The 25,690-nt window shown below is 43.0% G+C and overlaps 1 protein-coding gene across 1 annotated transcript in view; it reads left to right on the top strand.

Moving 5' to 3' along the window:
* Positions 1-25,690, top strand: part of PLCE1 (phospholipase C epsilon 1) — a 288,266-nt gene that overhangs the window by 239,429 nt on the left and 23,147 nt on the right. The window contains 10 exon segments of the mRNA XM_044296488.1: positions 1,331-1,496; positions 4,749-4,856; positions 6,068-6,184; positions 6,280-6,438; positions 8,036-8,165; positions 11,916-12,040; positions 12,234-12,351; positions 14,806-14,937; positions 15,100-15,390; positions 23,693-23,856. Of these exon segments, the coding sequence (XP_044152423.1) occupies positions 1,331-1,496; positions 4,749-4,856; positions 6,068-6,184; positions 6,280-6,438; positions 8,036-8,165; positions 11,916-12,040; positions 12,234-12,351; positions 14,806-14,937; positions 15,100-15,390; positions 23,693-23,856 (1,510 nt within the window).

Here is a 25,690-nt window from a genome sequence, read left to right as displayed (position 1 = left end):
TTGTTTAAGAAATTCCTGCTACTGAAAATCTGTTCCAGTGATCTGAATGTGGCTTGCAGAAATCTGTTTGCTGCCAAAACAATCCCATTCAGATGGATAAACACATTTTCAACCGCAAAAAATTTGGTGTGTGTCAAGGCACCCTTAGGCCTCTTTCACACGAGCGTGACGGATTGGCTCCAGATGCGTTCAGGGTGCGTTCAGAGAAACTCGCACCATTTTGCAAGCAAGTTCTCAGTCAGTCTGCGATTGCGTTTGGTTGTTCAGTTTTTTCAGCGCGGGTGCAATGCGTTTTGATGCGTTCTTCACGCGCGTGATAAAAAAACTGAAGGTTTACAAACAACATCTCCTAGCAACCATCAGTGAAAAACGCATTGCATTCGCACTTGTTTCCAAATGCAATGCGTTTTTCACTGAAGCCCCATTCACTTCTATGGGGCCAGGGCTGCGTGAAAACGCAGATTATAGAACATGCTGCGTTTTTCACGCAAGGCAGAACTGATGCGTGAAAAAAAATGCTCATGTACACAGATCCATTGAAATGAATGGGTCAGGATTCAGTGCGGGTGCTATGCGTTCACGTCGCGCATTGCACCCACACAGAATTCTCGCCCGTGTGAAAGGGGCCTTGTAGCTGTAAAATAGTTTCTGTAGTTCTATTTCTTTTCTATATTAATCTCTAAATGTATTCTAATCCTGTGGTGTAATGCACCCCCCTAATACCCCACCACCACCACCACCAAAAAGAAAAATTAAATGCAAGGGAAACTAAATTAAATTAGTATATTACATCCAAATGCATTCTGAAGGATTTTCTTATAAGTAAAGAAAGCATTTATTTTAAGTAGACATTATACCACAGGTATATATTTTTTTAAACTTCGTGAAGACAGCTGTAATTTTGCAATGTATTTTTTACCTTTTATTGCCTCTATCGTCTGTTCTGGATTGTGGTCACATGACCATGCAGCTCTTTCTTATTTACTGTGCTATGTCTAGGGGCGGGGCAGTTATAGGGGAGTGTTTATGTAAATATCTGGATGGGAGGGGCTATACACTAGCTGGACGTTGTTAGGGGCGGTGCTGGAGCTGTGGCAGAGAAAGGAGAAGTGCATCATGGGTTTGGTTGGATACAGGAACAGGAAGTGCTACATACAGGATGAAAGCAAACCAGAGGGATCTGTTTGCAAATCCAAAGTGAAAAAAAAGCACAACGAAGATGTTAATGAGATTAGGAACTACATGAGCAGAAATGCTAAAAGCCATAGTAATTCTGGAAACTTCTTTAAGCCACTTCATGGTTGTAAGTTGATATTCCTGCATATTTCAGGTATCTTATGGATAAAGACAACTTTGCCTCCAGAAATGACGAGTCACAGATAAATGTAGATGATCTGCACTTTCCTCTGTCTTATTACTTCATTGAATCTTCGCACAATACATACCTTACTGGTCATCAGCTGAAAGGCGAATCCTCTGTGGAGCTCTACAGTCAGGTAAGAGGTCTGGAAAATATTCATGTCTATTTTGTATCCTGCATGAGTAAAAAAGTTCAGTCCTTTCCTCATCACAAAACTTTCTTGTGCCCGGGCAGAGACTGGAGAAGTCAGCTCAGTGCCTCGCTTCTATTCTTTTGCACTTAAATTCCTCCAGTAAAGAAGCACACTGGTTTACTGCAGACCCTGACTCTCTGGACTCACCTTACCATCCCTTCCAGAGAGCAGCAACACGTGGTGACACCTCGACGGTGTCCGGGGGACCCAGCATAGCTCTGGGCAGGGGTGCAACTACCATAGTGGCAGACCATGCGACTGCTATGCGGCCCAGAGCAAGAGGGGGCAGTCTTAATTTGGATTATCTCCTCTTCTACTGGAGGTGAAAACTTGGTCAGGGCTCTACCCTCTAAAGAAACAACTTTTAGCAAATGAGGCAGTGGGAAAATGGCCCAAGGGTCATTGAAAAGGGTTGAGGTAGAAACCCTTCTGTACTGTGTGGGGGGGGCCTAGCTATACTTGCCATAGGACCCTTAGTTCTCTATGTGCGCCACTGGTGCTGGGGCCACCCCAAACCCTTCCACTGCATGACCTCACGATGTGTGCCAAAGCCCAATATCTGGGGAACATGATAGCTCCTACAAACAAATGCACAATTAATTCAGTGTAAAATAATTCCCAAAAGGATTTTTTCCCTGCACAAAATGCACCTGTTGCAAAAAATGTAATATAATAAAAATGTTTTTTTTAAATAAGCGGTATGGATGGCATGTACCCAAAAATATTGAAAAACATATTATATGCCAAACAAAGCTGGTAATTTACAAGTTAATATGTCCCAGTAACAAATGATATGTTGGGAGAATTAAACAGGCCTCATTCAGGAGACTATGGGAAAACATGTACAATATTGAAACTAAATATGAAGGCCATCCACTATCACGAGACTCCAGAGAAAAACATTCAGGCCAATATAGAGGTTCTACAGTTTGTGGGTTGGAAGGAGTAAAAATGAACTAGAGAGGAGGAGATTACATAAAAATTATGGGGGTCATTTGTTAGGACTGGCGATTTATACGCTGATCTTTATCCCCATGTGCTGGTGGCGCAGTCCTCTACATAACTTTGGCGCTTAGTGCCACCGGCCGTGCAGCATGGTTTAAACTATGCCAGCTCCCTTGCTGACTTAGTTTAAGACCATTTTCCACACTATAAACTGGTGTAGAAAATGATAAATGAGATGGGCCGGCCCGCTCTCTTCCCCACCCACGCCACGCCCCCTTTCCCTGACACCTCAGAAAAGGCATGAGCAGGGAAAAGTAACAAATATTGCTGCAAATTCCCTTTGCGAAAAAATCCACGTTTCTAATACGCCACTATGTTGATCACACAACATCCCTTATAAAAAAAAGTGCTTTTTTCCAAAGAGTGTAGGATCGTCTGGCCTACAATAGTAGCCGTAGCTCAAGCAGTGAAGTCATCAAAGAGCAAGCTTCTGGTTTAGGAGTAGTGCCGCCATCTGGGGCAGACTCTGAGATAGCGTGCTACTACAAGCTGACCATATGCCTGTAACACTACTAATTGTGTGTGGATAAGGCCTCATTCACACGAGCGTATACGTTTTGGGGTCCACAAATCACTGATCTGCAAAACATTTGCATGCCACCATTTTTTCCAACTCCTGTAGAAATATCCCATCCTTGTCATGATCTTTTTTGCGGGCCCGCGGAACCAACCTACGGATGCGGACCACACAAGGCCTGACAATAACTTTGGTGATAGTGCCAAGGTAGCGGGTCAGTGCAGCGTAGCTCAGATAGTTAGCGCGACACATCCAGTGTTTTAGCAGTTTATATTGTGTATAGAGCAGTGGGAGCGGTACCACTGCGTTACTGCAACGCTATCACACTATCCAGTAGTAGCACCAATGTGGATTACAATAGAAGAGTAGATATCTGCCAAGGCCAAGTTCCCACTTTAGTTATTTGGTCAGTTATTTCCACCAGTAGTGAAGCCTACACAGAGATCCGGTGTAATGGAAAGATCGGCACCTGTTCTGTGTTTTTGACCCAAAGCTGGTCTTGGTTCACAACATCATGTTATGTAAACTTGCTTCTCAGAAATGAAGGGAGCCTGTTAGGAGTTGTAGTTGCACAGCAGCTGAAGTGCTGGAAGTTGCTGATCAGACCATGAGCCAATAATGTGATCCTTTAATGGCTTCCTGCTTTAAATAAATTAGTCACCAAAATATCACTCAGGGGTGACCGCTGTGGCCTCCTCTCAGCATACCAATACATATTGTACATTGTATGGCGGCTGTGCCTGATACTGCAGCCCAGTCCTTTTCAATTGAATGGGACTGAGCTGTACATAGGCCATGTGATGGATGAATAAGACATCAATGTCCTAGAGCAGTGGTGGCGAACCTATGGCACAGGGGCCAGAGGCAGCACTCAGAGCCCTTTCTGTGGGCACCCGCACCCTGGAAAAAGCCTATGGTGTACTAATATGCCTTACACTTTTCCTTCCATTCATCAGCGCAGGCGCACTATGAACAGCACAGGCAGCGCACTGAATGTAGGCAGGCTATTATAGCTAACTGATAAAGTACATGGAAGATATACTAAACTGGTATTCAGGTTAAATTGCCGTGTTGGCACTTTGCGATAAATAAGTGGGTTTTGGGTTGCAGTTTGGGCACTCTGTCTCTAAAAGGTTCACCATCACTGGCCACATCGATTACCGGAGCGCCTCGGCCTCTTAGGGGTGCTAGGAGTAAGACGCCCACCAATCGGATATTGATAACCTATCCTGAAAATTGGCTATCAATACTCTATTCCTAGAAAACCCCTCTAATTTGAAACTGCTAAGAAGCTGGAAATATGCTATAGTTGCCATGTCGCTCCCTACCTGCTGCACCCGTCTCACCATTTCTTCTGCCGTGTGTAAATATTCATTTGTCCAAAATATTTTTTAAGGCAGTGTTTTATTTCTGCATTAAAGTTGTGATGAATCACCGGAGAATAGGAGATACTGGCATCCAAAATACGCTTTTTATCTGCACGTTTTGTGTAGGGTAGACAATTTCTTATTCCATGCATGATCTATTAATTTAAATTGAAAGCTTCCCATAGGAACCATCGCTTCCACACGCCCACAGAGCTGTCAATTTCAGGACAACTCTCGGGCTCTGAATTGGTGCATGTGCTTAATGAAACCTGTTCTGGTAATGAGAAATGGGTTTCAATATTTCAGGTTCTTTTACAAGGCTGCAGAAGTGTGGAATTAGATTGCTGGGATGGAGATGACGGCATGCCTATTATTTATCATGGCCACACACTTACAACTAAAATCCCCTTTAAGGTAAGATCACGTCAGTGAGCACAGCGCCGTTTGTTTCAATTAGGGATTAATCAGTGATATTAAGCAGGAGAAATTTATTTTTTCATATGCATCAGAAGTAATTCATGTGTCTCATATAGAGATGAGAAAATTGATTGTATCGAATCAGAATTTGACCCAAATTATTGGAAAAACTCAGGTTCTATAGATAAGAGAGAGGGAGACTGAGACGGAGATAGACTGGGACAGATAGACTGGGATGGAAGGAGACTGGGACAGAGGGAGAATGAGATGGAAATCGACTGGGATAGAGAGAGACTGGGACGGAGAGAGACTGGGACAGAGGGAGACTGGGACGGAGGAAGAATGAGACGTAGAGAGACTGGGATGGAGGGAGACTGGGACAGAGGGAGAATGAGACGGAGAGAGACTGGGACAGAGAGACTGGGATGAGGGAGACTGGGACGGAAGAAGAATGGAATGGAGAGAGACTGGGACAGAGAATGAGAGGGAAGGAGACTGGGACGGAGGGGGACTGGGACGGAGGGGGACTGGGACGGAGGGGGACTGGGACGGAGGGAGACTGGGACGGAGGGAGACTGGGACGGAGGGAGACTGGGACGGAGAGAGAGAGTGAGAGAGAAATTGAGAGAGTGAGAGAGAAATTGAGAGTGAGAGAAAGAGACTGAGAGAGTGAGATGGAGACTGGTAGAAAAAAGGAGAGACTTTTCCAGGAAATCATTTTGGGTGGATTTTATTCGGACCTGAACTGAATTGCATCAGCATTGAATTTTGAGAAATTCGTTCCTCTCTAATTATATATATATGTATATATATGGATTTGATATTCGGGAATTGTTTTTGTGATTTACTACCAAGACTATAGGAATCTACAGACATATAGACTACAGTATCGTACATGTAAGCATTATGGCGGTGAGCTGTAACCTGGCTGATAGTAATAGTGATCTGGCAGTATACATTTCTGCATCTGATGGAATCCTTGGCATTCAAGCTTTAGTGCAGTGGCCGGGGCACTAATCCTCTCCGTCGAGGATAAGATATTTTAGTGGCAAGGATAGAGGTGCAGACTGCGCTGTTCTGGTAGTCAGGCCTTGAAAACGCAGACGGACTGGTAGCAGATCTGAAGACCGGAATCATTGGCTAAGAAGTAATTACAATTCATGTAGACTAAACTTGACTTCAACGTCTTCCTTGGCTTTATTTAACAGGATGTTATAGAGGCCATTGATCGTAACGCATTCATCAACTCTGAAATGCCGATTGTACTGTCCATAGAGAATCACTGCTCTCTACCGCAGCAGCGCAAGATGGCGGACATATTCAAGGTGATCACACAGTCAATTTCTCCATATACTTTTCTGTATATTGTATATTGTGTATGGTGCTTGGTTTCCACTAAAACAACTAAATATCTTTTTAGACTGTATTTGGAGAAAAGCTGGTGACCAAGTTCCTATTTGAGAGCGATTTTTCTGATGACCCCATGTTACCTTCTCCGTGGCAGCTCCGGAAAAAAGTGCTTTTGAAAAACAAGAAACTTAAAGCACATCATACGCCTGTAGATATTCTGAAACAGAAGGTCAGTATCTGCTTTGTGGCAAGCTGAAAAAGAGGACATATTGTGGGCATGGTTAAACGTCCTTATTACATCCGTGGAACTAATGATTCAAACTTCCAGTATCTTCGATCCCTATGATGCTGTAAGTTTGGGTCATTAGATCCACAGTCACATACTTACCAACTTTGCAGCTGGTAAATTTAGGACAAATAGGCCCAGCCCCTGGAAACATCCCCTAACCGTGCTGGACTGCCTATTTTTGGGCAGGGTTTATATGAACCCACCCATTTTTGTCCCTGCGCAACCTGAATTTGCAGTTACTGTTTCCGAAAATTGAGGACTATTTGCAACCATGCAGTCAAGCAAGGATTTGCAGCTGTAATATGGACACTCAAATACCCCCACATTGCAGCCACCTGAATGAGGCTACTGTTGGATGTTTTATGTGATTTTTCCCTGGCGTTTTATTCACTTTGCCTTTAAGTTACGTAATACTGTAGATTTCATATACATGGAGCAAATCTCCAGCCATCGATTCAGTGAGTTTTATCTTAATAAAGTAGAAAACGTAATGGTCATCTTTCAGTCCATATTGCATCCATGGTTCCCAAATGACGAAAGTGGGCCCCATGGGGATGGGGAAGCTTTGTGTGGCCTTGTGTGGAAATCACTGTGTATGGCCTCATGCACATGACGGTGCCGTTTTTTGCGGTCCGCAAACCGCGGATCTGCATAAAACGGAAGCCGTCCATGTTGCCTTCCACATTTTGCAGAACGGAACGGGCGCCGGCAATATAAATGCCTATTATTGTCCGCAAAGCGGTGCCGCCCCTAATACGGTATCGCCCATATCGGGCGGCCATTCAGTTCTTTAGGCAGAGACTATCAAGAAAAGGGTCAGCATTAGGGACAGGTCCCAAATCGAATGCTATAACCCTACCCAGAGAACGGTCTCCTCCAGCATCTTGGAGCATTCAGGAACACCCGGTCCGCAGTGTATCCAATGCTAATCCTCTTAATGCATTGTTGTTCTTTTCTTTTTTTCTTTTTGTGTTATTTGTGGGGTTGTTTTTTATACCTAATTTATTAAAGGCTAAGTTTTATGATAGGTGGTACTCTGTGATCAAATGATATATACATACCGCCCGTAAATACTTTCCCTCTGATGGGTTATTGTCCTAGCTGTGAATCCTTAATCAAAAAATGTTAATTCATCAGAGATCCGCAGTGTTGTGCTTTGTATTCTGCACTGCCTGGGAGTGATTGAAGCACACATACTGGGGGTGGGGGTACGCCATATAGGTTTTGCTGTGGAGCCCTGTAAGATCTGTGCATACCTCTGCCTTGAATCAAACAATAGATACTTCCTAACTATACGGCATATGTAAATGATGATGCCAGATAGATATTTCAAATATTTACAGCACTATTTATGTTGCTTACAGTACGAGGACACAGTTAACGATGCCACGGAACTGCAAGAACAGTCTGATATATGAATGTTTAATGCATGTGTGTTCTTATTTTTTTTCTTGATACACGAGACTTGTCCTGGAAGCTATTTGTATTTTATAGATATTCAGTGCCGAGGAAAACCGTATCACTCTCTTCCTTTCAGGCACATCAGCTTGCCAGCATGCAGGCACAGGCAAGCAATGGTAACCAAATGATGAATACCAGCGCCAACAATGAAGAGGAAGAGGATGATGAGGACGACTACGATTATGACTATGAATCCCTTTCGGATGGTGAGAATGCATACCTACAACAAGCATATCATGTACTTTTTCTTATTTATATTCCACACACACTTTCCAAGGTATTCTTCATTCACTTTCTACACTAGACCAGAACAGACGTTCAGAATCCTATGCCATCCTCATCCCTGTTGCTTTCGTGGACGTAGACATGACATACTTGTGTATATATAATTTACGCGGTCTGCCCTGTAACCCATGGCCTGCTTCTAACATAATGGCTGTATATTTCAGCACATGCAATTTTCTAAGCATCCGTCCATGTCCATTCCTTGGTCTGCAAAATACAGATGCGGTCTGTGTGCCATCCGCAATTTTTTGGTGGACCCTAACTTCAACGGGTCCGTGGTCCTCATTTTGCTGACGTATTCTGTATTTTTGCAGAACGGACACATGGATGAGGAAAGCACGCAGATGAGCCATATGCTTTCCACATCCGTTTGTCCATTCTGCAAAGAAATAGAACATGTCCTATACTTGTGCCGAAAACGTGGACCGTGGACCTAGTGAAGTCAATAAAAAAAAAAATGCAGATGCAACATGGCCCGCAAACTGGATACGGTCGCGTGCATGGGACCTAAGAAATAGATTTACCCTGGCTTGTCAAAAGGGGAGAAGTCTGAACAAAAATACTCGTCCTGCTATTAGAAAGTCATATTAATGCTTCTAATAGCCCGGCTATTTTCACCAAAAGTGTATTGCTTTATTGCTTGAGTAGTAGAAATCCTTTTTCTTCTTCATTTTTGACCCTGAAGAACTTGTAGTAGCCAGTTATACCAGGAAATCTTTCACTTGATTTTTACCCTGTTCTTTTTCAATAAAAAAAAACCTGGAAAATTTACTGGAGTCGTACAAAACTCGCACAACGTGCTTGCACACAGCCACCGCCATCTAGCACTGGCTGCATATCTGCATGCTGTAATATCAATGTGTGTGTGTGTGAGTGCTGCTGAATATGAAATATCATACTCACAGGCTGGAGTCATGAGATGATTGTTGGGTTGCACTGATTCATCCTTCTCATTACTAACACACTAATTGACTTGCATGGATCTCCTCCTCTTCTAGCTTCAATTTCCATTTTACAGATTTAGCCAGTAAGCTTTATTTTTTTATATATTTTTTTCCTGTAAATTATCAAATGATAATGACTGGTATTGCCTGGTAATTCATCGTTTCCTTTTCTGATTGCCTGTTTGACTCTCTTCCTGTAGCTGATGGTCTTAATGCTTCCCCTGCGCCTAACAGCCAGGAAGGTAAAAGCCATGTGAATGGATGTTCTAACTGCATGGATTTATTACAGCTCCTCTTGTGTTAATTAACCAAGTGCTCGGTTTACTCGGTGTATATCTGTTCACAGTGTTCGTGATCATTATTATTTTTTATCCATAATACATTCTGCAGTGTATGATTTGCTGCATGGTTTGGCTACCACAATATCTATCGTATATGGATGGGGCTCACTGTGTTTTGGTTGCTTCATGCATGCTAAATTATAAGTTAGAATAAAATCAATGCTATGTACCTGTTGCTCGTAAGTTATGAGCAATTTCACAAAAGTTTTGGCCCATGTGCGTTAATTAAAGGCGTTTCCTGCAAACCCACCTTAATAACCCAGTACACGTGTGTAGGAAATACTTACTGATCTAAAGTTGCAGGGATTGGCCTCCTGGAAACCTGGCCATCTGACTCTCTTCTTCTGAAAATCCAGCTTCTGTCAACATCATGTCCTAGGAACGTGGACGTGGCCAGAACCGTTCCTCTTCCTGGCTCATGTGCAAATTCCTAAACCCACCTCATTTGCGCCAGTGGAGGTGATGTGCCTTCCATAGCCCAGGCCAGAAACCTGATACATGACAAGACATCAGGATTTTCAGAAAGGGAACGTCAAATTACTGGGTTTGGAATGTATGCATATTACAAACTTTCTCCTTTAGGTGTGTTCTGTGTAATTAAGGTGACTTTTGGGTCTTAGAAAATCTCTTCAATGGTCAGAGCTGTTCAAGCTTACTTTCATTAAGAAATTCAAAATTGACACTACTCTATGGTTCTCGTGTGCAATGTCTTTTCAGGAGCCTTTTAAAGTGGCACTGTACTTTTCTCAAATATTTGACATGTGATAAGGACATATCAAAAGTTTAGATCCGTAGGGGGTCTGAGCACTGAGACCCCCATGAACTCTAGAACGAGGTGAGAAAAGAATGTGCTTTTCAAGCTCTTTCGGGATTCATAGTCTTTCCATGGACTCCATCTTACTTCCTATCCTACAGTGAGGAGAGAGAACACACTAAGCACTCAGACACACTTTAAGTCATCTTCCTATTTCTCTAACAGTGTCCTGGGGCAGCTGTCATGTGTATGTACACTAGGTATCAAAGTTATCTACAGTAGAGGTCTTATATCTTTTTAACTGAAGTAACTGGCTATATAGCTCTCATATCTGTGTGGGTAAATGCCTTGCCTCTGATGTGGAAGGTCGTGAGTTCGAATCCCTGGAGAAACTTTTCTGAAAGACATGCTAAATGAGATTTAAATACACCTGGGTCTCGTAGCTCAGAGTGTTTGTTTTGTGTTGCTGCGGCTGCTGCCTCAGCCTGTAAGCTCTGTGCCGCTGGCTCTGTGAATGAGACATTGAGGGCCGGGGGCGGCCGGGCTGCTCGGCACACAGGCTCAGCGGGGTAATTGCAAGTTAATTGTTTGCCGCCCCCCTTCTCTGCGCCCTCAAGCAGCCGCTTGGTCTGCCTTATGATAGAGCCGGCCCTGGTCCTGCTATTAGACATAATTAGTATATCTGCCCCAATGTGTTGATTTTTTTAGTATTATTATCTGAACATGCCATTAATTCCATGGGTACTCATTGGCATCTAAGAGGGGTTCACATATATGATATAAAATATAAAACAACACAAGTATAATAGGAATTAACTTAGTAACAGACTGGTACAGAGGTGTAGAAGATCCGGCCCATGAGAGCTTAGAACCTACAAGGGAAAGGGAAGGACATAGCAGGTGAGGACAAAAGCTGCTCATCTGGTGGCAGCATGCTTACTGCAGGTGGTAGGCTTTCCTGAATAGGTGAGTTTTCAGGGTACTCTTGAAGGTTTGGATGTTGGGGGAAAGTCTGATGTGCTGAGTTAGTGAGTTCGGGTATGGGGGATGCATTCGAGAAATCTTGTAGACGATTGTGTGAGGAACAGACAAGAAGAGAACAAAGAAGGTCATGTGAGGATCAGAGCTTACATGTGGGGATGTATCGGGAAAGCAGGTCAGAGATGTAAGGAGGGATCATATGATGGACGGCCTTATGTGTAGTTACTAGCATCTCGAAATGAATTTACTGGACAATGCGGAGCCAGTGAAGCTATTGGCAGAGCGGGGAAGCAGAGGTGAAACGAGAGAGAGGCGGATTAACTACATGTGGCAACATTTACATGATGGCAGGCAATTATAGAACCAGCCATTGCTCAATGAAATATAAACAACGGTCTCCGGTATATGAGAGATTTATGGAATCTGCAGGCATTGAAGGATCACGTTGGGAAAATAATTAGACTGTTGCTTTTTTGTCAATCCGCCCATCAATATCATATCAAAGGATAGGGGATCATTAAACTTTTCTGGCATTACTTGATTCTGGTCATGTCAGTATAATAGACTTCGCAAACCAGGTTGCCCATAGCATCTGCAGTGTCAGGTAATGTTGGTGTTGCTCTCCTCACCCGCATATTGATTTCATTGCAGATAATATACTCGATGATCGTCCTGAGATGAAACTGTGCAGTGATAAGCTGCAGTTTGAATATAATGAGGAAGCTCCCAAGAGAATCAAGAAAACAGATGGCAGCATTGTTGGCAATAAAGGAAAGGTAGTTGTTTCTTCCTGAATAAGTCAAGGTAACGAGGGTCAGAAAGGTAAATTACAGACATTAGACGTGCCGTAGTATTTTGTATTAGTCTGCACATTCTATCTCCGTAGCTGCGGGTAAGCTCTAGTGGGCATCTCTGGAGGGATCCAATCAATGTTATCCTTTGACCTAAGGCATTCATTGTTTTATACAGGTCTATGACATGGAACTAGATGAAGAGTTTTATCTCCCTCAAAACAAGAAGGAAAGTAGACAAATTGCCCCAGAACTATCAGACCTTATCATCTACTGCCAAGCTGTGAAATTTCCTGGTAGGTTCAATAATCTGTCTTGTCATTCCTTGGCAGCATTTTTCGATGCTGACTGCAGAGTGTATTTTGTCCGGCTCTCGGCCAAATCAATAAATATTTCCTCTGAACATCTTCTTTTGAAGTGTTTAAAACGCTGGACGATTAGTTTTGATTAGATTCACATTTAGGTATGAGCCGTTTTATTAGCTCTTTAGGCAGTTAAACTGTTAGAAGATCATATTAACACAAGAAAGCTTAGAGAGGAAAGGTTGTCGCTCTCGACATGGATGATTTAGTAAATAATTGTGCTCCACATGAAATGACAATTCTCCGAGCATTTATATTCTTATATCCTGTGCTGTTCCTCTATTATTCTTTACGAATAAAGGCATAACTGGAACTGGAGCTGACACTGAAGACCCCATTATGCCGCTTTAACACGTCAGTGTTTGGTCAGTGATTTCCATCAGCGATTGTGAGCCAAAACAAGAAGCGGAGGACCTGTTCTATACTTTTCACCTGCACCTGGTTTTGGCTTACAAAATCACTGATCACACACTGATTGTGTGTCCTGCACACAACGCAAATCGCGGATCCACAAAATACGGAAGCTGTCCTTGTGCGTCCCACAATTTTAGCAGGACCCGCTGTAAAAAGACTATTCTTGCCTGCATAATGGACAAGAATAGGAAATGTTCTAAAATTTGCGGCTCAGCCTCACGGATGCGGATGGTACACGGATTACTTCCATGTCCTGTCCCGTTTTTTTCTGTTGCAGGGCCCGTTTTCAATCCACAAAAATGCAGATCAGACACGGACCAAAAATATAGTCGTGTGCATGAGGCCTTTGAGGGAAAGGGCTGTGCTGGAACTGGGACTACATATTCTATCATGTCAAGTGGATGTGAAACATTGAGTCTATACAGTGTCTGTAGGACTTGCTGTAGAAGTTCAACTGAATTAGATTTGAATATAAATAATAAGAGTATGTCTGTATGAATATAGTCATTTAAAGGCTTTACAATTACTACTTTGCTATAATGAATGGGAGTTGTCAGGGAAATGTTATTAGACTAATACAGTCTCCAGGAGTTGATGGAGTACAACCTCCTTCCCCAGAGCCTGAACAGTAACAGGGGCCATGCATATAGAGCCTTATCTGTCTGTATCATGTTACTATCCTTCCTTACGTTACTCAGGCTTCTGGCCAAGCAAAGGTTACCTGTCATTTTATTTCCCTCCCCCGTAATGATGGATAATTCTGCTGACTCTGTCCAAATCTGCACAACAAAGCAATAAAGTCAAATATAACGTAAAGACATACTGATAGGGAACTCAGATTGTCAGCCACATTGGGGACAGTGTGATGCTGTCTGTAAAGTGCTGCGGAATATGTCAGTGCTATATAAGTGCATAAAATAAACAAATAATAAACAACATCATAAAAAACATTTACGCAAAAATATGTTCATGAAAAAATTACTTTGAATAATAACGAATGTTCTAAAGCTCTAATGTGGAACTGTGTTTTAATAAAAAGAATACATTCTCCATAAAGTGCCTAATCCAGAACATCTAGTATCCATGATGCCATTCCTCTGTTATTCCTATGAATAACTGGACAACTGGGTACAGCTATTTAGGGGGGTGACCCAACACAGAATGACACCGTCTAATCTGAACTGACAATATGAGGACTATGTAGGGAGACACCCTTTTGAGAATGGGAATGGTAAACCCCAGTTGTCAACTATTTTATGATTTTTTTTTTTCGAGGAGTAACCGAGGGACAGCACAGTACAAATTTCATATTTAATGGAGAATTCAAGTATTTACTAAAACTGACATGTTGGTAGAGATGACAAAAAAATATGTGCAACAGTATAGACTACAACTCCCAGCATACAAACATGCTCAGCTGTTCTTCTAACTCCCACAGAAGCGAAGGAAGCATTCCTGAACAGCTGGAGTGCTGGAGGTTGCTGATCCCTGGTATAGACGATTACACTTGAGGAAAAAAAGAGAAATTGAGGACTGAAATATTTTGACAAATAGAATTTTATTCCATATGATTTTTTTTCTTTCTTTTTAGACTAATGTTTTTGATGTTTTAGTGCAGTTTATAAACATTCCCCCATTTTGAGACAGTTTTTCTTTTTTGTTTCACTACCATCATTAGTGATTATTTTTTACAAATATTCCCATGCGTCTGTTAATCTGGACTTCCACGCTTGAGAATCCTCATCTTAACATCATCCGTTTATTCACTGTAGTCTGCTGAAAAGTGTCTATTTGTCTTGGACTGCTGGAGATGTAAACTGCATTTAGGAGATGTGGATGGGAGCTTTAGAGATGTAGTGTAGAGCAGGACGAGCTGGTTCAGTTCCATAAAACGTACTCTACAAAGGCCACGGAAAATGTCGTGCCCTCTTGGTCTGCTTGTTTGGTTCATTAGTCTTAATTTTATGGGAACAGGCCTTTCAACATTAAACCCAAGTGGATCTGGCAGAGGAAAGGACAGAAGAGTCAGGAAGTCCATTTTTGGCAACAATCCTGGTAGAACAAGCCCCGGGGAACCAACAACACTGGCCAAAACATCTGGAAAAGGTAATGTATGCATATTCCATTCCTGCTAATCGTATCCCGTAATCCATACAGTAGTATGACATTTTATTTTTTATTCAATGATACAAATTCTTTGTATTAGTTATTGCTTTATATTTGTGTCTATAAGATGAGCATTTTAATAGCAGCGTGTATTGTCTGCAGGGACGGCTGAAACGCGGCAGAGCTGGGAGGAGCCATGTTCACCTCCTTTCAACCCAAGCACTTCATTAAGCGCCATCATTCGAACACCCAGGTGCTATCACATCTCGTCACTGAATGAAAACGCTGCCAAGCGTCTGTGCAGGCGCTATTCTCAAAAACTTATTCAGCATACTTCCTATCAGCTACTAAGAACATATCCAGCGGCTACACGCATTGACTCCTCCAATCCTCATCCGCTTATTTTTTGGCTTCATGGAGTACAATTGGTTGCACTTAACTATCAAACTGATGGTAAGTAAGCAGTCAGCTTACTGTATGTAACTATTGCTATATATATATATATATATATATATATATATATATATATATATTAATACAATAATGATGAGTTGTACATGAAAGGGAATCAGAAAATGACCTATTGTTTAAATCATGTTTATATCATATTTGTAAAGAATTTTTGATTTAGATTTTTAATTTTAGATGTCAGTATCTATATTTAAACAAAAATCTTTAAATTCTGCAGTTTTTGCACTCGCCTGATAATAGGCACCACTTCTTGGTCTGTACAGATCTCTTTACTGCAGTTATCTCCTCATCTGTCATTTTAATCCTGCCCGTAATGATATCACCTCTGTGTAAAGATAAGACAGGATCCATTATTCACAGTAGGTGATTGTTAGAGCTTATCTATTCTTTCCTTGTACAATGATATCTGCACAGGTCACACAGCATGCCTACAAAACTCTCCCAAAGAAGTCAATGAGGTCCCCTCCTGACCATTGTCTATGGCCCATAGGGCTGCCATAAAGCAATTTTCTTAATGCTTTCTAAATGCTGTTAACAGCCCAGGCAAGACAAAAAGATGTGTGTTACTATCTGGTTTTAACTGGCAAATACAATTTTTGGTGAGACATTTCCTTTAAAGAGGTTGTCCCACAAAAAATATTTTACAGTTTTTAATCCAGCACCTTGATCTGAATACTTTAGTAATTGCACGTAATTAAAAATTTAGCATAGCCACTGAGTTATTCAATAAAATGTATCTGTTTAGTGCCACCTACAGTCTTTTCCTCATTTCTTTGTCCGGCTCACTGAAATGGCCGCACATGCTCAGTTTCATCCTTCACCTGCCTCCTGAGCTGTGATAGGGAGAGCATGGACACACCCCCTGAGCTGCAGCAGAAAAGACACTCCCCTGAGCTGTCAGCTTGATATAAACCTACCAGAGCAATGAATAGGGAGATCTCTGGATCCATGTGAGGTACAGGGCTGGTTCTAGCTTTGTTAGAAAGAGATTGTCATGTCCTATATGATGTCTGATTTTCATTTTTTATATTAGTCATGGGATAACCCCTTTAATGTTGAGCATGGCAGCTGCGCAGATAGGTGTGGAAGGTAATATCTCAAAATCAGGTATATATACTGACTGTGTACACACATTATAATCATTATTTTGCGGGATTTTTTATGCTTTTTGCTTTAGTGTAAGTGTAAATACCATCTGCTCTATATGATTGTCTTGCTGTCAGCTTTGCACACTGCACAGTATTAGGTCATCTCTACCTCCTTATAGAGATATTCCCTCACTTTTTGGCATTAGATTTGAGACGATTTTGTTATTTGGGAAACATCCAGGAAGTACAAAAATCCTTTCAAATGTTGTCAGACATTGTTTCATCACTTCTTCATTTCTACAAAGGAGGAAAAATGCTGAATAGCTGTATCAGTGTACAGTTTATAAACATTAAGGGGGGGGGGTTATCACTGTCGGTATATTTGAGGTCAGTTTTTATATTGGATTTGCTGTGCGCACTTTCTGCAAATTTTTGAAATCAGCACACAGTAATTATTTGGGCACAAGAGTGATTTGGTTTACGCCTATATGAGTAAAACTATGCCTGGCGTGGAGTTGTGACTTTTTTAAAAATCTTAAAAGATAAATGAGATATTAAATTGATCTACACAACAAACTTGGCCCAAGTCCCACTCCACTTTTGAAAGTGTCGAGGGGATGGAGCAGGAGGCCAAAAGCTGCCAAATTTTGTGCAACTGAAAATGGATGCCAACTATTGTTGGTCGAGCACAAAAGTGCTTGAGTAGAACACTACCCGATGCTCGGGTGCTCTACAGAGCATCCGAGCACAATGGAAGTCAAAGCGAGAACCCAAGCATTAAACCAGGCACCTCCTGCTCTGCAGAGGGGAGGGTGTCGGGACTCTAGTTCGGCTTAGGAGTCCCTGCTCTGACTCCATATATAGCTATATCCATATATGGAGTCAGTGCTTGGGGACACCCAGTGTATTTAAATCTAATTTAGCCTCTATTTCTGAAAAGTTTCTGGTGGGATTCGAACTCACAACCTTCTACATTACAGCCCATAATGTTAACCATTACATTATAGAGCTGCATGGCCAGTTACTAAAACAAAATTAAAAATAAAATTAAATATGACACTTCTGCTATAAAGGAATACTTAAGACTAGTAAGTATTCCTATACAGCAGAAGTCTCTGTTAGTGTATTTAATCTAAATTAGATTTAAATACACTGACTCGAGTATCACGATCGAGCACACGCGATATTTTCCAAATGTGTTATTTCAGTTTTTGGTGTAAAATTGTCACATCTGTTGGCACTAGTGTTGGGCGAGCATGCTCGGCCGAATACCAGTTCGTCTCAAGCATTGCTATGCTCGGCATATCGCGGTGTTCGGCTGAATATCAATGGGGGCACAGCCTCCATTTGAATGGAGCGGCACTAACGCATGTGCACTACTGGTCCATTTAACTCTGTTGGACTGCTGGAATTACCTGATTACAAGTATGTGGCTTCAGAGGTCTCTCAGAGTTGAATGAAGTGGCAGCACACATGTAAGTCGGCTGCTGCATTGCAATGGGGTAACATGGGGTCCTCATTCTTGTGATCGGTGGGGACACCAATGATCAGGACCTCCATTGATCTGACACATCTTCTATCACAGGATAACCTTTTAGGGTCGAACTAGCCCACCAAGATTTCAGCGGGTCTGCCGGTAGGCCCAGTATAAGAAGCCGTAGTGGGTCTCAAAAATTCCAGCAGAAAAAAAAACATTTGAACATGCCTTTGGAGCCAATACCTTGCCACAAGGGTCAATTTCTTTGATGCAAAGTTAAACTTTATTGTTGATATAGAGGTTGGGCCCCAATAATAATTTTCTCTGGTGGTCCCAAGGAACTCCAGTCTGACACTGACCCCTTTAACTTTCTGTGTAAGCAGGAGAATGATATTAGAGGGGCAGTTTACTATACAGAATAGACCAGTGATGTCTAACCTTTTAGAGGCCGAGTGCCCAAACTGCAACCCAAAACCCCCTTATTTATCGTAAAGTGCCAACACGGCAATTTAACATGAATACTATAGTTGAATATAGTATATATTCCATGTACTTTATCATTTAGCTATTAAAGCCTGCCTACATTCAGTGCCCTGCCTGTGCTGTTCATAGTGCGCCCTGCGCTGATGAATGGCAGGAAAAGTCTAAGGCATATTGGTACACCATATACTTTTTTCACAGTGCAGGTGCCCACAGAGAGGGCTCTGAGTGCCGCCTCTGGCACCCGTGCCATAGGTTCGCCATCACTGGAATAGACCAAGAATCCACATTTCAGGCACATCTGCCCAGGCTATATATCTTCCCCTAATAATTTACTGTATATAGCAATTTTGTAAAACCTACCTACCAGACAGCTGACATACAATCTCCTTTCTGAGATTTTAGAAAGATTTTGATATGACAATATGTAAGGTGTGCTTTAAAAGGTGCATTTACATTAAGTTGCCTTCTTAAACCTTATAAATAAGACGTTCTCATGTTTGATTTCTGTGGCCTGCTTCCAAGTGGCCTAGTGATGTCAGAATCTCAACCCGAGGTAGAATGACTCTTTTTCCCATGATTTATTTTTCCATATTATTTATGCATTCATGGCACGTGATCTGTGCCTGTAGTATATGGCTAACCTCTGTATATGTTCACATCTGGATCCTCATTTGTGTGAATGGTGCGGTTGAGCTTTGATCCCCATTCTTGGAATTCTCTGTGGACTGGAGCTGTTCTCACTGCTTGTTTTAATAGTCCGACATGGTTTCACAGTGCTTTTCTTTTGAATGTAAACTTTGCTCTTCTTGAACCCCACAGGTGCCCATCTCCTTCTCTGTGTTACTCTATCTTATAGCCTGGTCTATAAACATTATCACACTGATGATTCTGACGTGTGTTTAGTTAAAATTGTTGCATATTATGGGAAATATCACATTCATAAAGCTTGAAGATTTAAAAGGTTTAAATTTTTCTAGAAAACTATGTAAATGTACATTTTCACCTTAAATGGGCTTTCTGGAAGTTCAGTATTGATAGGTGTATCCTCAGGATAGGTCATCAGTATCTGATTGGTGAGGGTCCAACTCCCAACACCCCCGCCAATCAGCTGTTTGAAGAGGCCGCGGCGTCCTCACAGCTTACCAAGCACAGTGCTATACACTATATAGCGGCTGTGCTTGGTATTCACTTGAATGGGACTGAGCTGCCCCTAGCCCATGTGACCAATGAATGTGACATCACTGTCCTAGGAAGGGGTTACAGCATGCATCGGTGTGCCGCAACATTTTTAAACAGCTGATTGGCAGGGGTGCTGGAAGTTGGACCCCCACCAATCGGATATTGATGCCCTGACGATAGGCCGTGACTATTGAACTATTGGAAAACCCCTTTAATTGAAAAAATAGGTTTTCCCATGAATAATAATTATCTCCTAACAGTGTGGTGGATCCGACCACTGGGACCTCCACCACTCACAAGAACATGGTTCCCAAATTTCTCCATTTGAATAGAGCAGAAGTCATTCACGTCTGCTGATGTTCCTTTCAACTTTTATTAGGCTACTTTCACACTAGCGGCACGGACCTCCGGCAGGCTGGTCTGTTGGGTGAACAGCCTGTCGGAGTTGTCCAGCCGCTAGTGACCGTGAACGTGTGCCCCCGGACTGCTGCTCTGTCCCCATTATAGGCGGTGCGGAGTTCCGCCGGAGGCACGGCAGCGCACGGTGAGAGTCTGCCGGAATAAATGTCGGACATGTCGTAGTTTTATTCCAGCAGCCTCTCGCCTTGCGCTGCCGTGCCTCCACCGGAACTCCGCCCCCAGATTATAGTCAATGGGGACGGTGCGGAAGTCAATGGGGGCACGCGGTCACTAGCGGCAGGACGGATCTGACAGGCTGTTCACCCGACGGAACAGCCTGCCAGAGGTCCATGCCGCAAGTGTGAAAGTAGCCTTAGACTTTATTGGCTGTCCTGTGGATAGGGGACAAGTATTGATTGTGGTAAAAACCCTTAAAGGGTTTATCCAGGATTAGGAAAAAAAATTGCTGATTTCTTCCACAAAAAGCCCCACACCTGTCCACAGGTGGTGTGTAGTATTGAAGCTCAGCCCCTTTCACTTCAATGGAGTGGATTTGCGATATCAGACACAACCCACCCTGCTCCTGGAAGCGAGCCAGCCATGTTTTTGTAATCCTAGACAACACCTTTAATGGGTATTGTGAAAATCTACAAATAAGAGTACTCGGGTCCAAATCTATTGGTTTGGAACCAAAGTTGCTCCAATTGCCCTGAAAATTGGTATATAACCCCCTCTAGTCCTCTAAAACTAAGTTCGGTGTCTAAAGTTCGGGTTCAGGTTATCGAAGTATCCCGTTATGGATTCTAAATTTCGTTATGGTCCATGGTAGCGGAATCGATAACCCGAACCCGAACTTTAGACGCCGAACTTAAAGCACAAGTTCGCTCAACACTAATCCCTTGTTCTTGTGGTTTAAAAGCCCACCATGCTTTCAGCTCATCTCCATATGATAAATATAGCCACATACTTTATTTCTGCAAGCTTTAAGTGTACCTCAGGTTTTATAATGCTATCAATCCAAACGGATCCCATTGACTTTAATAGGTGTTTTTTACAGCAATCCTATTTAAGCCATTGTCTTGCCGAATGAATATAATTAGCACAGGGGACCCTTCACTCAAAAATGGTGCTATGTGACTGAAGAAAGAGAGGATTATATAACCGAGTGATCATTATGCAAAACATCATCACTGTATATCTGACATCTTTATCCAAGAGCTTTACAGATTAGTCATGACCTACATTTGCCCTCACCTTGTACAAGTAAAGTAGACCGATCCAGCACTAAGGTTATAAAACGTGTTCTTCTAGGAACCACATGTTATACTTGTCCTCTGACCACATACACTTGGCAGGTTGTATTCATTGTTGGATCAGTCACGCGAAAACCAGCGGTAGCAAAAGGCACACATGCAGAAAATGGCCCAATTTAGCTTAAAACCACCATCAGAATACCGTAGCTCTGTGTGCTGGGGTTTAACTCCACAGTGGCCAGGAATTTTGTACTACTTTCATTCATTTTGCAGGTGAAAAATGTGTATCATCCATAATATAGACGTATGTTAGTTTTATACTAAGTACAAATACCCTGGTGTAAGTGTTGTACAGTACATGGATGTGTATGGATGTACAGTAAATACACCAGTGGTGTATATGCAGCCACTACAAGACCTTCCGAGATGTGGGGTCTTGTGCCTTCTCAGTGCCCGGCTTCCACAGAAACTGCAAAACTGAGGAATAATGGAGATAAGAACAGTTTGGAAGTTTACACCCTTCTTATCAAAGAAAACACAAAAGGTGTCCACACACCTGCAGTAGATGTTGGTCTAATGATCATTTAGGCAACAGCCATCTCTCCCGACTCCCCTATACACAAACAGGGTCGCTTCGGCTGAGTCTATATGTGTTTTCTAGGGATGTCCCGATACCATTTTTTTAAGACCGCATACGAATACCGATACTCACCGACAGTGATGGCCAGTTCACATTGTTCGCCCGCGAACATATGCGGGCTGCCATCTTTTTTCACAAGTCCGGCGAGGCACAGGTAAGCCCCTTCCTGTGCCTGTGCCGCAAGCCGGTCTGAAAACAAGTGCGGTCACCGGGAGCAGTCAGTTCTGAGAACAGCTCGATGAAGGACCCCAGTGGCTGTTCTCGGAACTGCCTGCTCCCGCTGACCGCACTTGTTTTCAGACCGGCTCGCACACAGGCACAGGTAAGGGCTTACCTATGCCTCGCCGGACTTGTGAAAAAAGATGGCAGCCCGCATATGTTTGCGGGCGAACAATGCGAACTGGCCATCACTGCTCACCGATACCAATTACCGATACCAATTATAACAGTTTTATGTAGTTTTGCAACAGCTGGAGGCACACTGGTTGGGAAACACTGGCAGATAAGGAGGGGAATGAGCATATGGAGGGAGAGAACGGGCATATAACAGTGTTTCCTAACCAGCGTGCCTCCAGCTGTTACAAAATTACAACTCCCAGCATGCCCGGACAGCCTTTGGCTGTCCGGGCATGCTGGGAGGTATAGTTTTGCAACAACTGGAGGCACACTGGTTGGGAATCACTATTATATGCCCACTCCCCCCCCCCACCTTATTTTATATTCACTGTTCGAACATGAAATGGAGATAAATTAACTGAATTTCTCCTCCATTTCATGCCCCATACCCACCTGTCCTGCTGTAATCCTTCCCATGCGGATGCACCAGAGTACTGGGAGGTAGTGGTTTTAACTTCCTCCCAGTGCTAGGCAACCGCATTGGACTTGGGAGCCGCCACACAGAAGTCCCACCCTCACGCTGGGACACGATCATCTGGAGCCAGCTGAGAGGTAAGGCGCAAGTGCATTAGGTGGCCCCTTCTCCCCAACTCTGGTGTGAAATTTTCCTACCCTGTCGTTGTGCGCCTGCCCCCTCCTTCCAAAGCTGGGAACGTCATGTCCGGTGCGGCCACGTTTTAAAGAGGAAGTGACAAGGGTAGGGAAATTTCACGGAACACCGCCACTGCACGGAAGTCGACACAGGACCTGCCGCCGCAGCTGACACAGGACCCGCAGCCGCCGTCCCTTTTGCGAGAACAAAAGGATCGGCAAAAAACATTCCATTAATCTGAACCTTCTCCTGATTATCTGTTGAGGGAAGAGTTAGGAGGTCCCCATCCATGAAAATGGCGGGTTCAGCTGACAATACACTAATATGTAAGGGGGCTGGCCATACCCATTAGATAGCGGTCTCTCCCAACCCCTCCATACACATACAAACTCAGGTCGAACCAAGCATATGTCATGAACGGGGAAAGGGGAGAGAGCCTCTGCCAGAGGAATCTATCTTCATGAGAATAAAAGGTAGAGTTGAGGGCCCCCCATACACATTAGATGGTCATCTGGTCCTGCCTAAATGGGTGGGTTCAGCCAACATTTATCTAAAGTATATGACCTGCCTAATCCGCTCTCTATGTACCATCTCCAGTGCCATCAATTTTGGCAACAAACATCTAATTATATGAATATTAATTTAGAAAACGTTTGTCAAGTAAAAAGAAAGGCCATAACTACAGGATCCTGCAGAGTTGTATATTGTTGTACATAATTGATGTTCTGATGAATTGCAGGCATGGTTTGGCACTAAGACTCTCACTTTCTCTTCCAGACCTCCCCCTGCAGTTGAATGCCGCCATGTTTGAAGCCAACGGAGGGTGCGGCTATGTATTAAAGCCCCCAGTATTATGGGATAAGGGCTGCCCCATGCACCAGTCATTCTCACCGCTCGATCGCGAGATAGAAGGCATGGAACCAGCAATATACTCACTATCCGTAAGAACTATTTTCATATGCACTATATATGGGCACCGTGTTAAACCGAGGGTCATGTGCTATCACGTATGAAAATTGCCGACATGATACTGTAACAGAACACATCTGTGACTCGTCCTCCTCGGCTCTAAACACTTCACACACAGCTTAGTCTGCCTAAACAGCTGCCATATTTTATAGATCTGAACCTATACATTGTGCTTGGAGGGAATGATGTTTTCACTGCAGGCGTTTTAATGTAATTATTTTGTTCTCCTAAGTATTTTCCTCTAGCAACTTTCACTTGCTGTTGACATTAATGTCACGGAGAGATTCGCCCCCCCCCCCCCCCCTCCATGCTCTGCGCAGACAGCAATGTGCTAAATACCTAGCAGGGATAAAAACCGCTCATCTACGCATATTGGCTTTATTAACAATTCAAAGTCAATATTCCGTCACATGGAACACATTTGTAACAAAAATGACATTCGTGAACAAAATTGTGGACCCGAAATCCTGCTTCTTACCCATGTTCCAATCTTATGTCCAATGCACTGAAATGTTATGGGGGTCATTTATTATCATCCAGAAATACGCCTAAGATTATCTGCGAAATTTGCTCGCTCACGCCAGGTCTAAAAAAAGGAGGCATGGGGGGGGGGGGGGGGGACAGGCCGGCCGGCATTTTCTACGCCTGTTTAAGGAGTAGAAAACGGTCTAAATGTAAGATAACAAGGAAGCTGTCTCACATTTAGAGTGGCGCCGGATACACAGAAGTTATGGAGAGGCCGGCGCCTCTGCAGAACTTCAGCAGATCCACCGCCAGTGCAGTGGCTTATTAAGACCGGTGTCTAAAACGATAGTCTTAATAAATGACCCCCATTGTCTTTATGTTGGATGCATTCAGCGACCAGATCTTTCTACTCTTTATCTTTTATCATTTAAGACTTTATGTAGATTTTCATATTTTTTTTTTTATTAAAGGGGTTGTGTCACTTCAGCAAATAGCATTTATCATGTAGAGAAAGTTATTACAAGCCACTTACTAATGTATTGTGATTGCCCATATTGCTTCCTTTGTTGGCTTCATTCATTTTTCCATCACATTATACACTGCTTTCCATGGTTATGACCACTCTGCAATCCATCAGCGGTGGTCGTGCCTGCACACTATATGAAAAATTTCCAGCCTCACTGGTGGCTAGGACCGTTAAAGCTCATATAGTGTGCAAGCACGACCACCACTGATGGATTGCAGAGTGGTCATAACCATGGAAAGCAGTGTATAATGTGATGGAAAAAGGAATGAAGCCAACAAAGGAAGCAATATGGACAATCACAATACATTAGTAAGTGCCTTGTATTAACTTTCTCTACACAATAAATGTCATTTGCTGAAGTGACACAACCCCTTTAATTTGTGGAAACCTGCACCAAACCGCATGGGTTCTTGAAGGACAAATGCCGGTTTTCATGGGTGTAGCAGGTTTTTTCTGTCAGCAAAATGACCCTAAGAAACCATTATCATTGCCGGACTGCTGACATAAAATCAAGTTATACCCCCCCCCCCCCCCCCCATTTTGCACCATATTTAACATTGCTGGCAAGTGTCCGCTGGGCGTTGTCTTTGCAGAGAAGAGTCCTGGCTTTTTATCAACAATCCCACCCAAATCCCTCCACTTTTATCTTGACTAGAAGTCCCTTATGTCGTCTTTCTTGTGTTGACCTCATTGTCTGCAGCTCTTTATTTCTGTCCACAGCAAAGATATTCACTGCGCATGTGCAAAGCGCCAGCAATAGTTTTTCAGTAAGGGAATTCTAGGCGCAAGATGAAAAGGGAGAGGCTTGGGAGGGA

This window comes from Bufo gargarizans, chromosome 6, assembly GCF_014858855.1.
Source record: "Bufo gargarizans isolate SCDJY-AF-19 chromosome 6, ASM1485885v1, whole genome shotgun sequence".
Lineage (NCBI taxonomy): Eukaryota > Metazoa > Chordata > Amphibia > Anura > Bufonidae > Bufo > Bufo gargarizans.
This window is presented reverse-complemented; position numbering and strand designations above follow the sequence as displayed.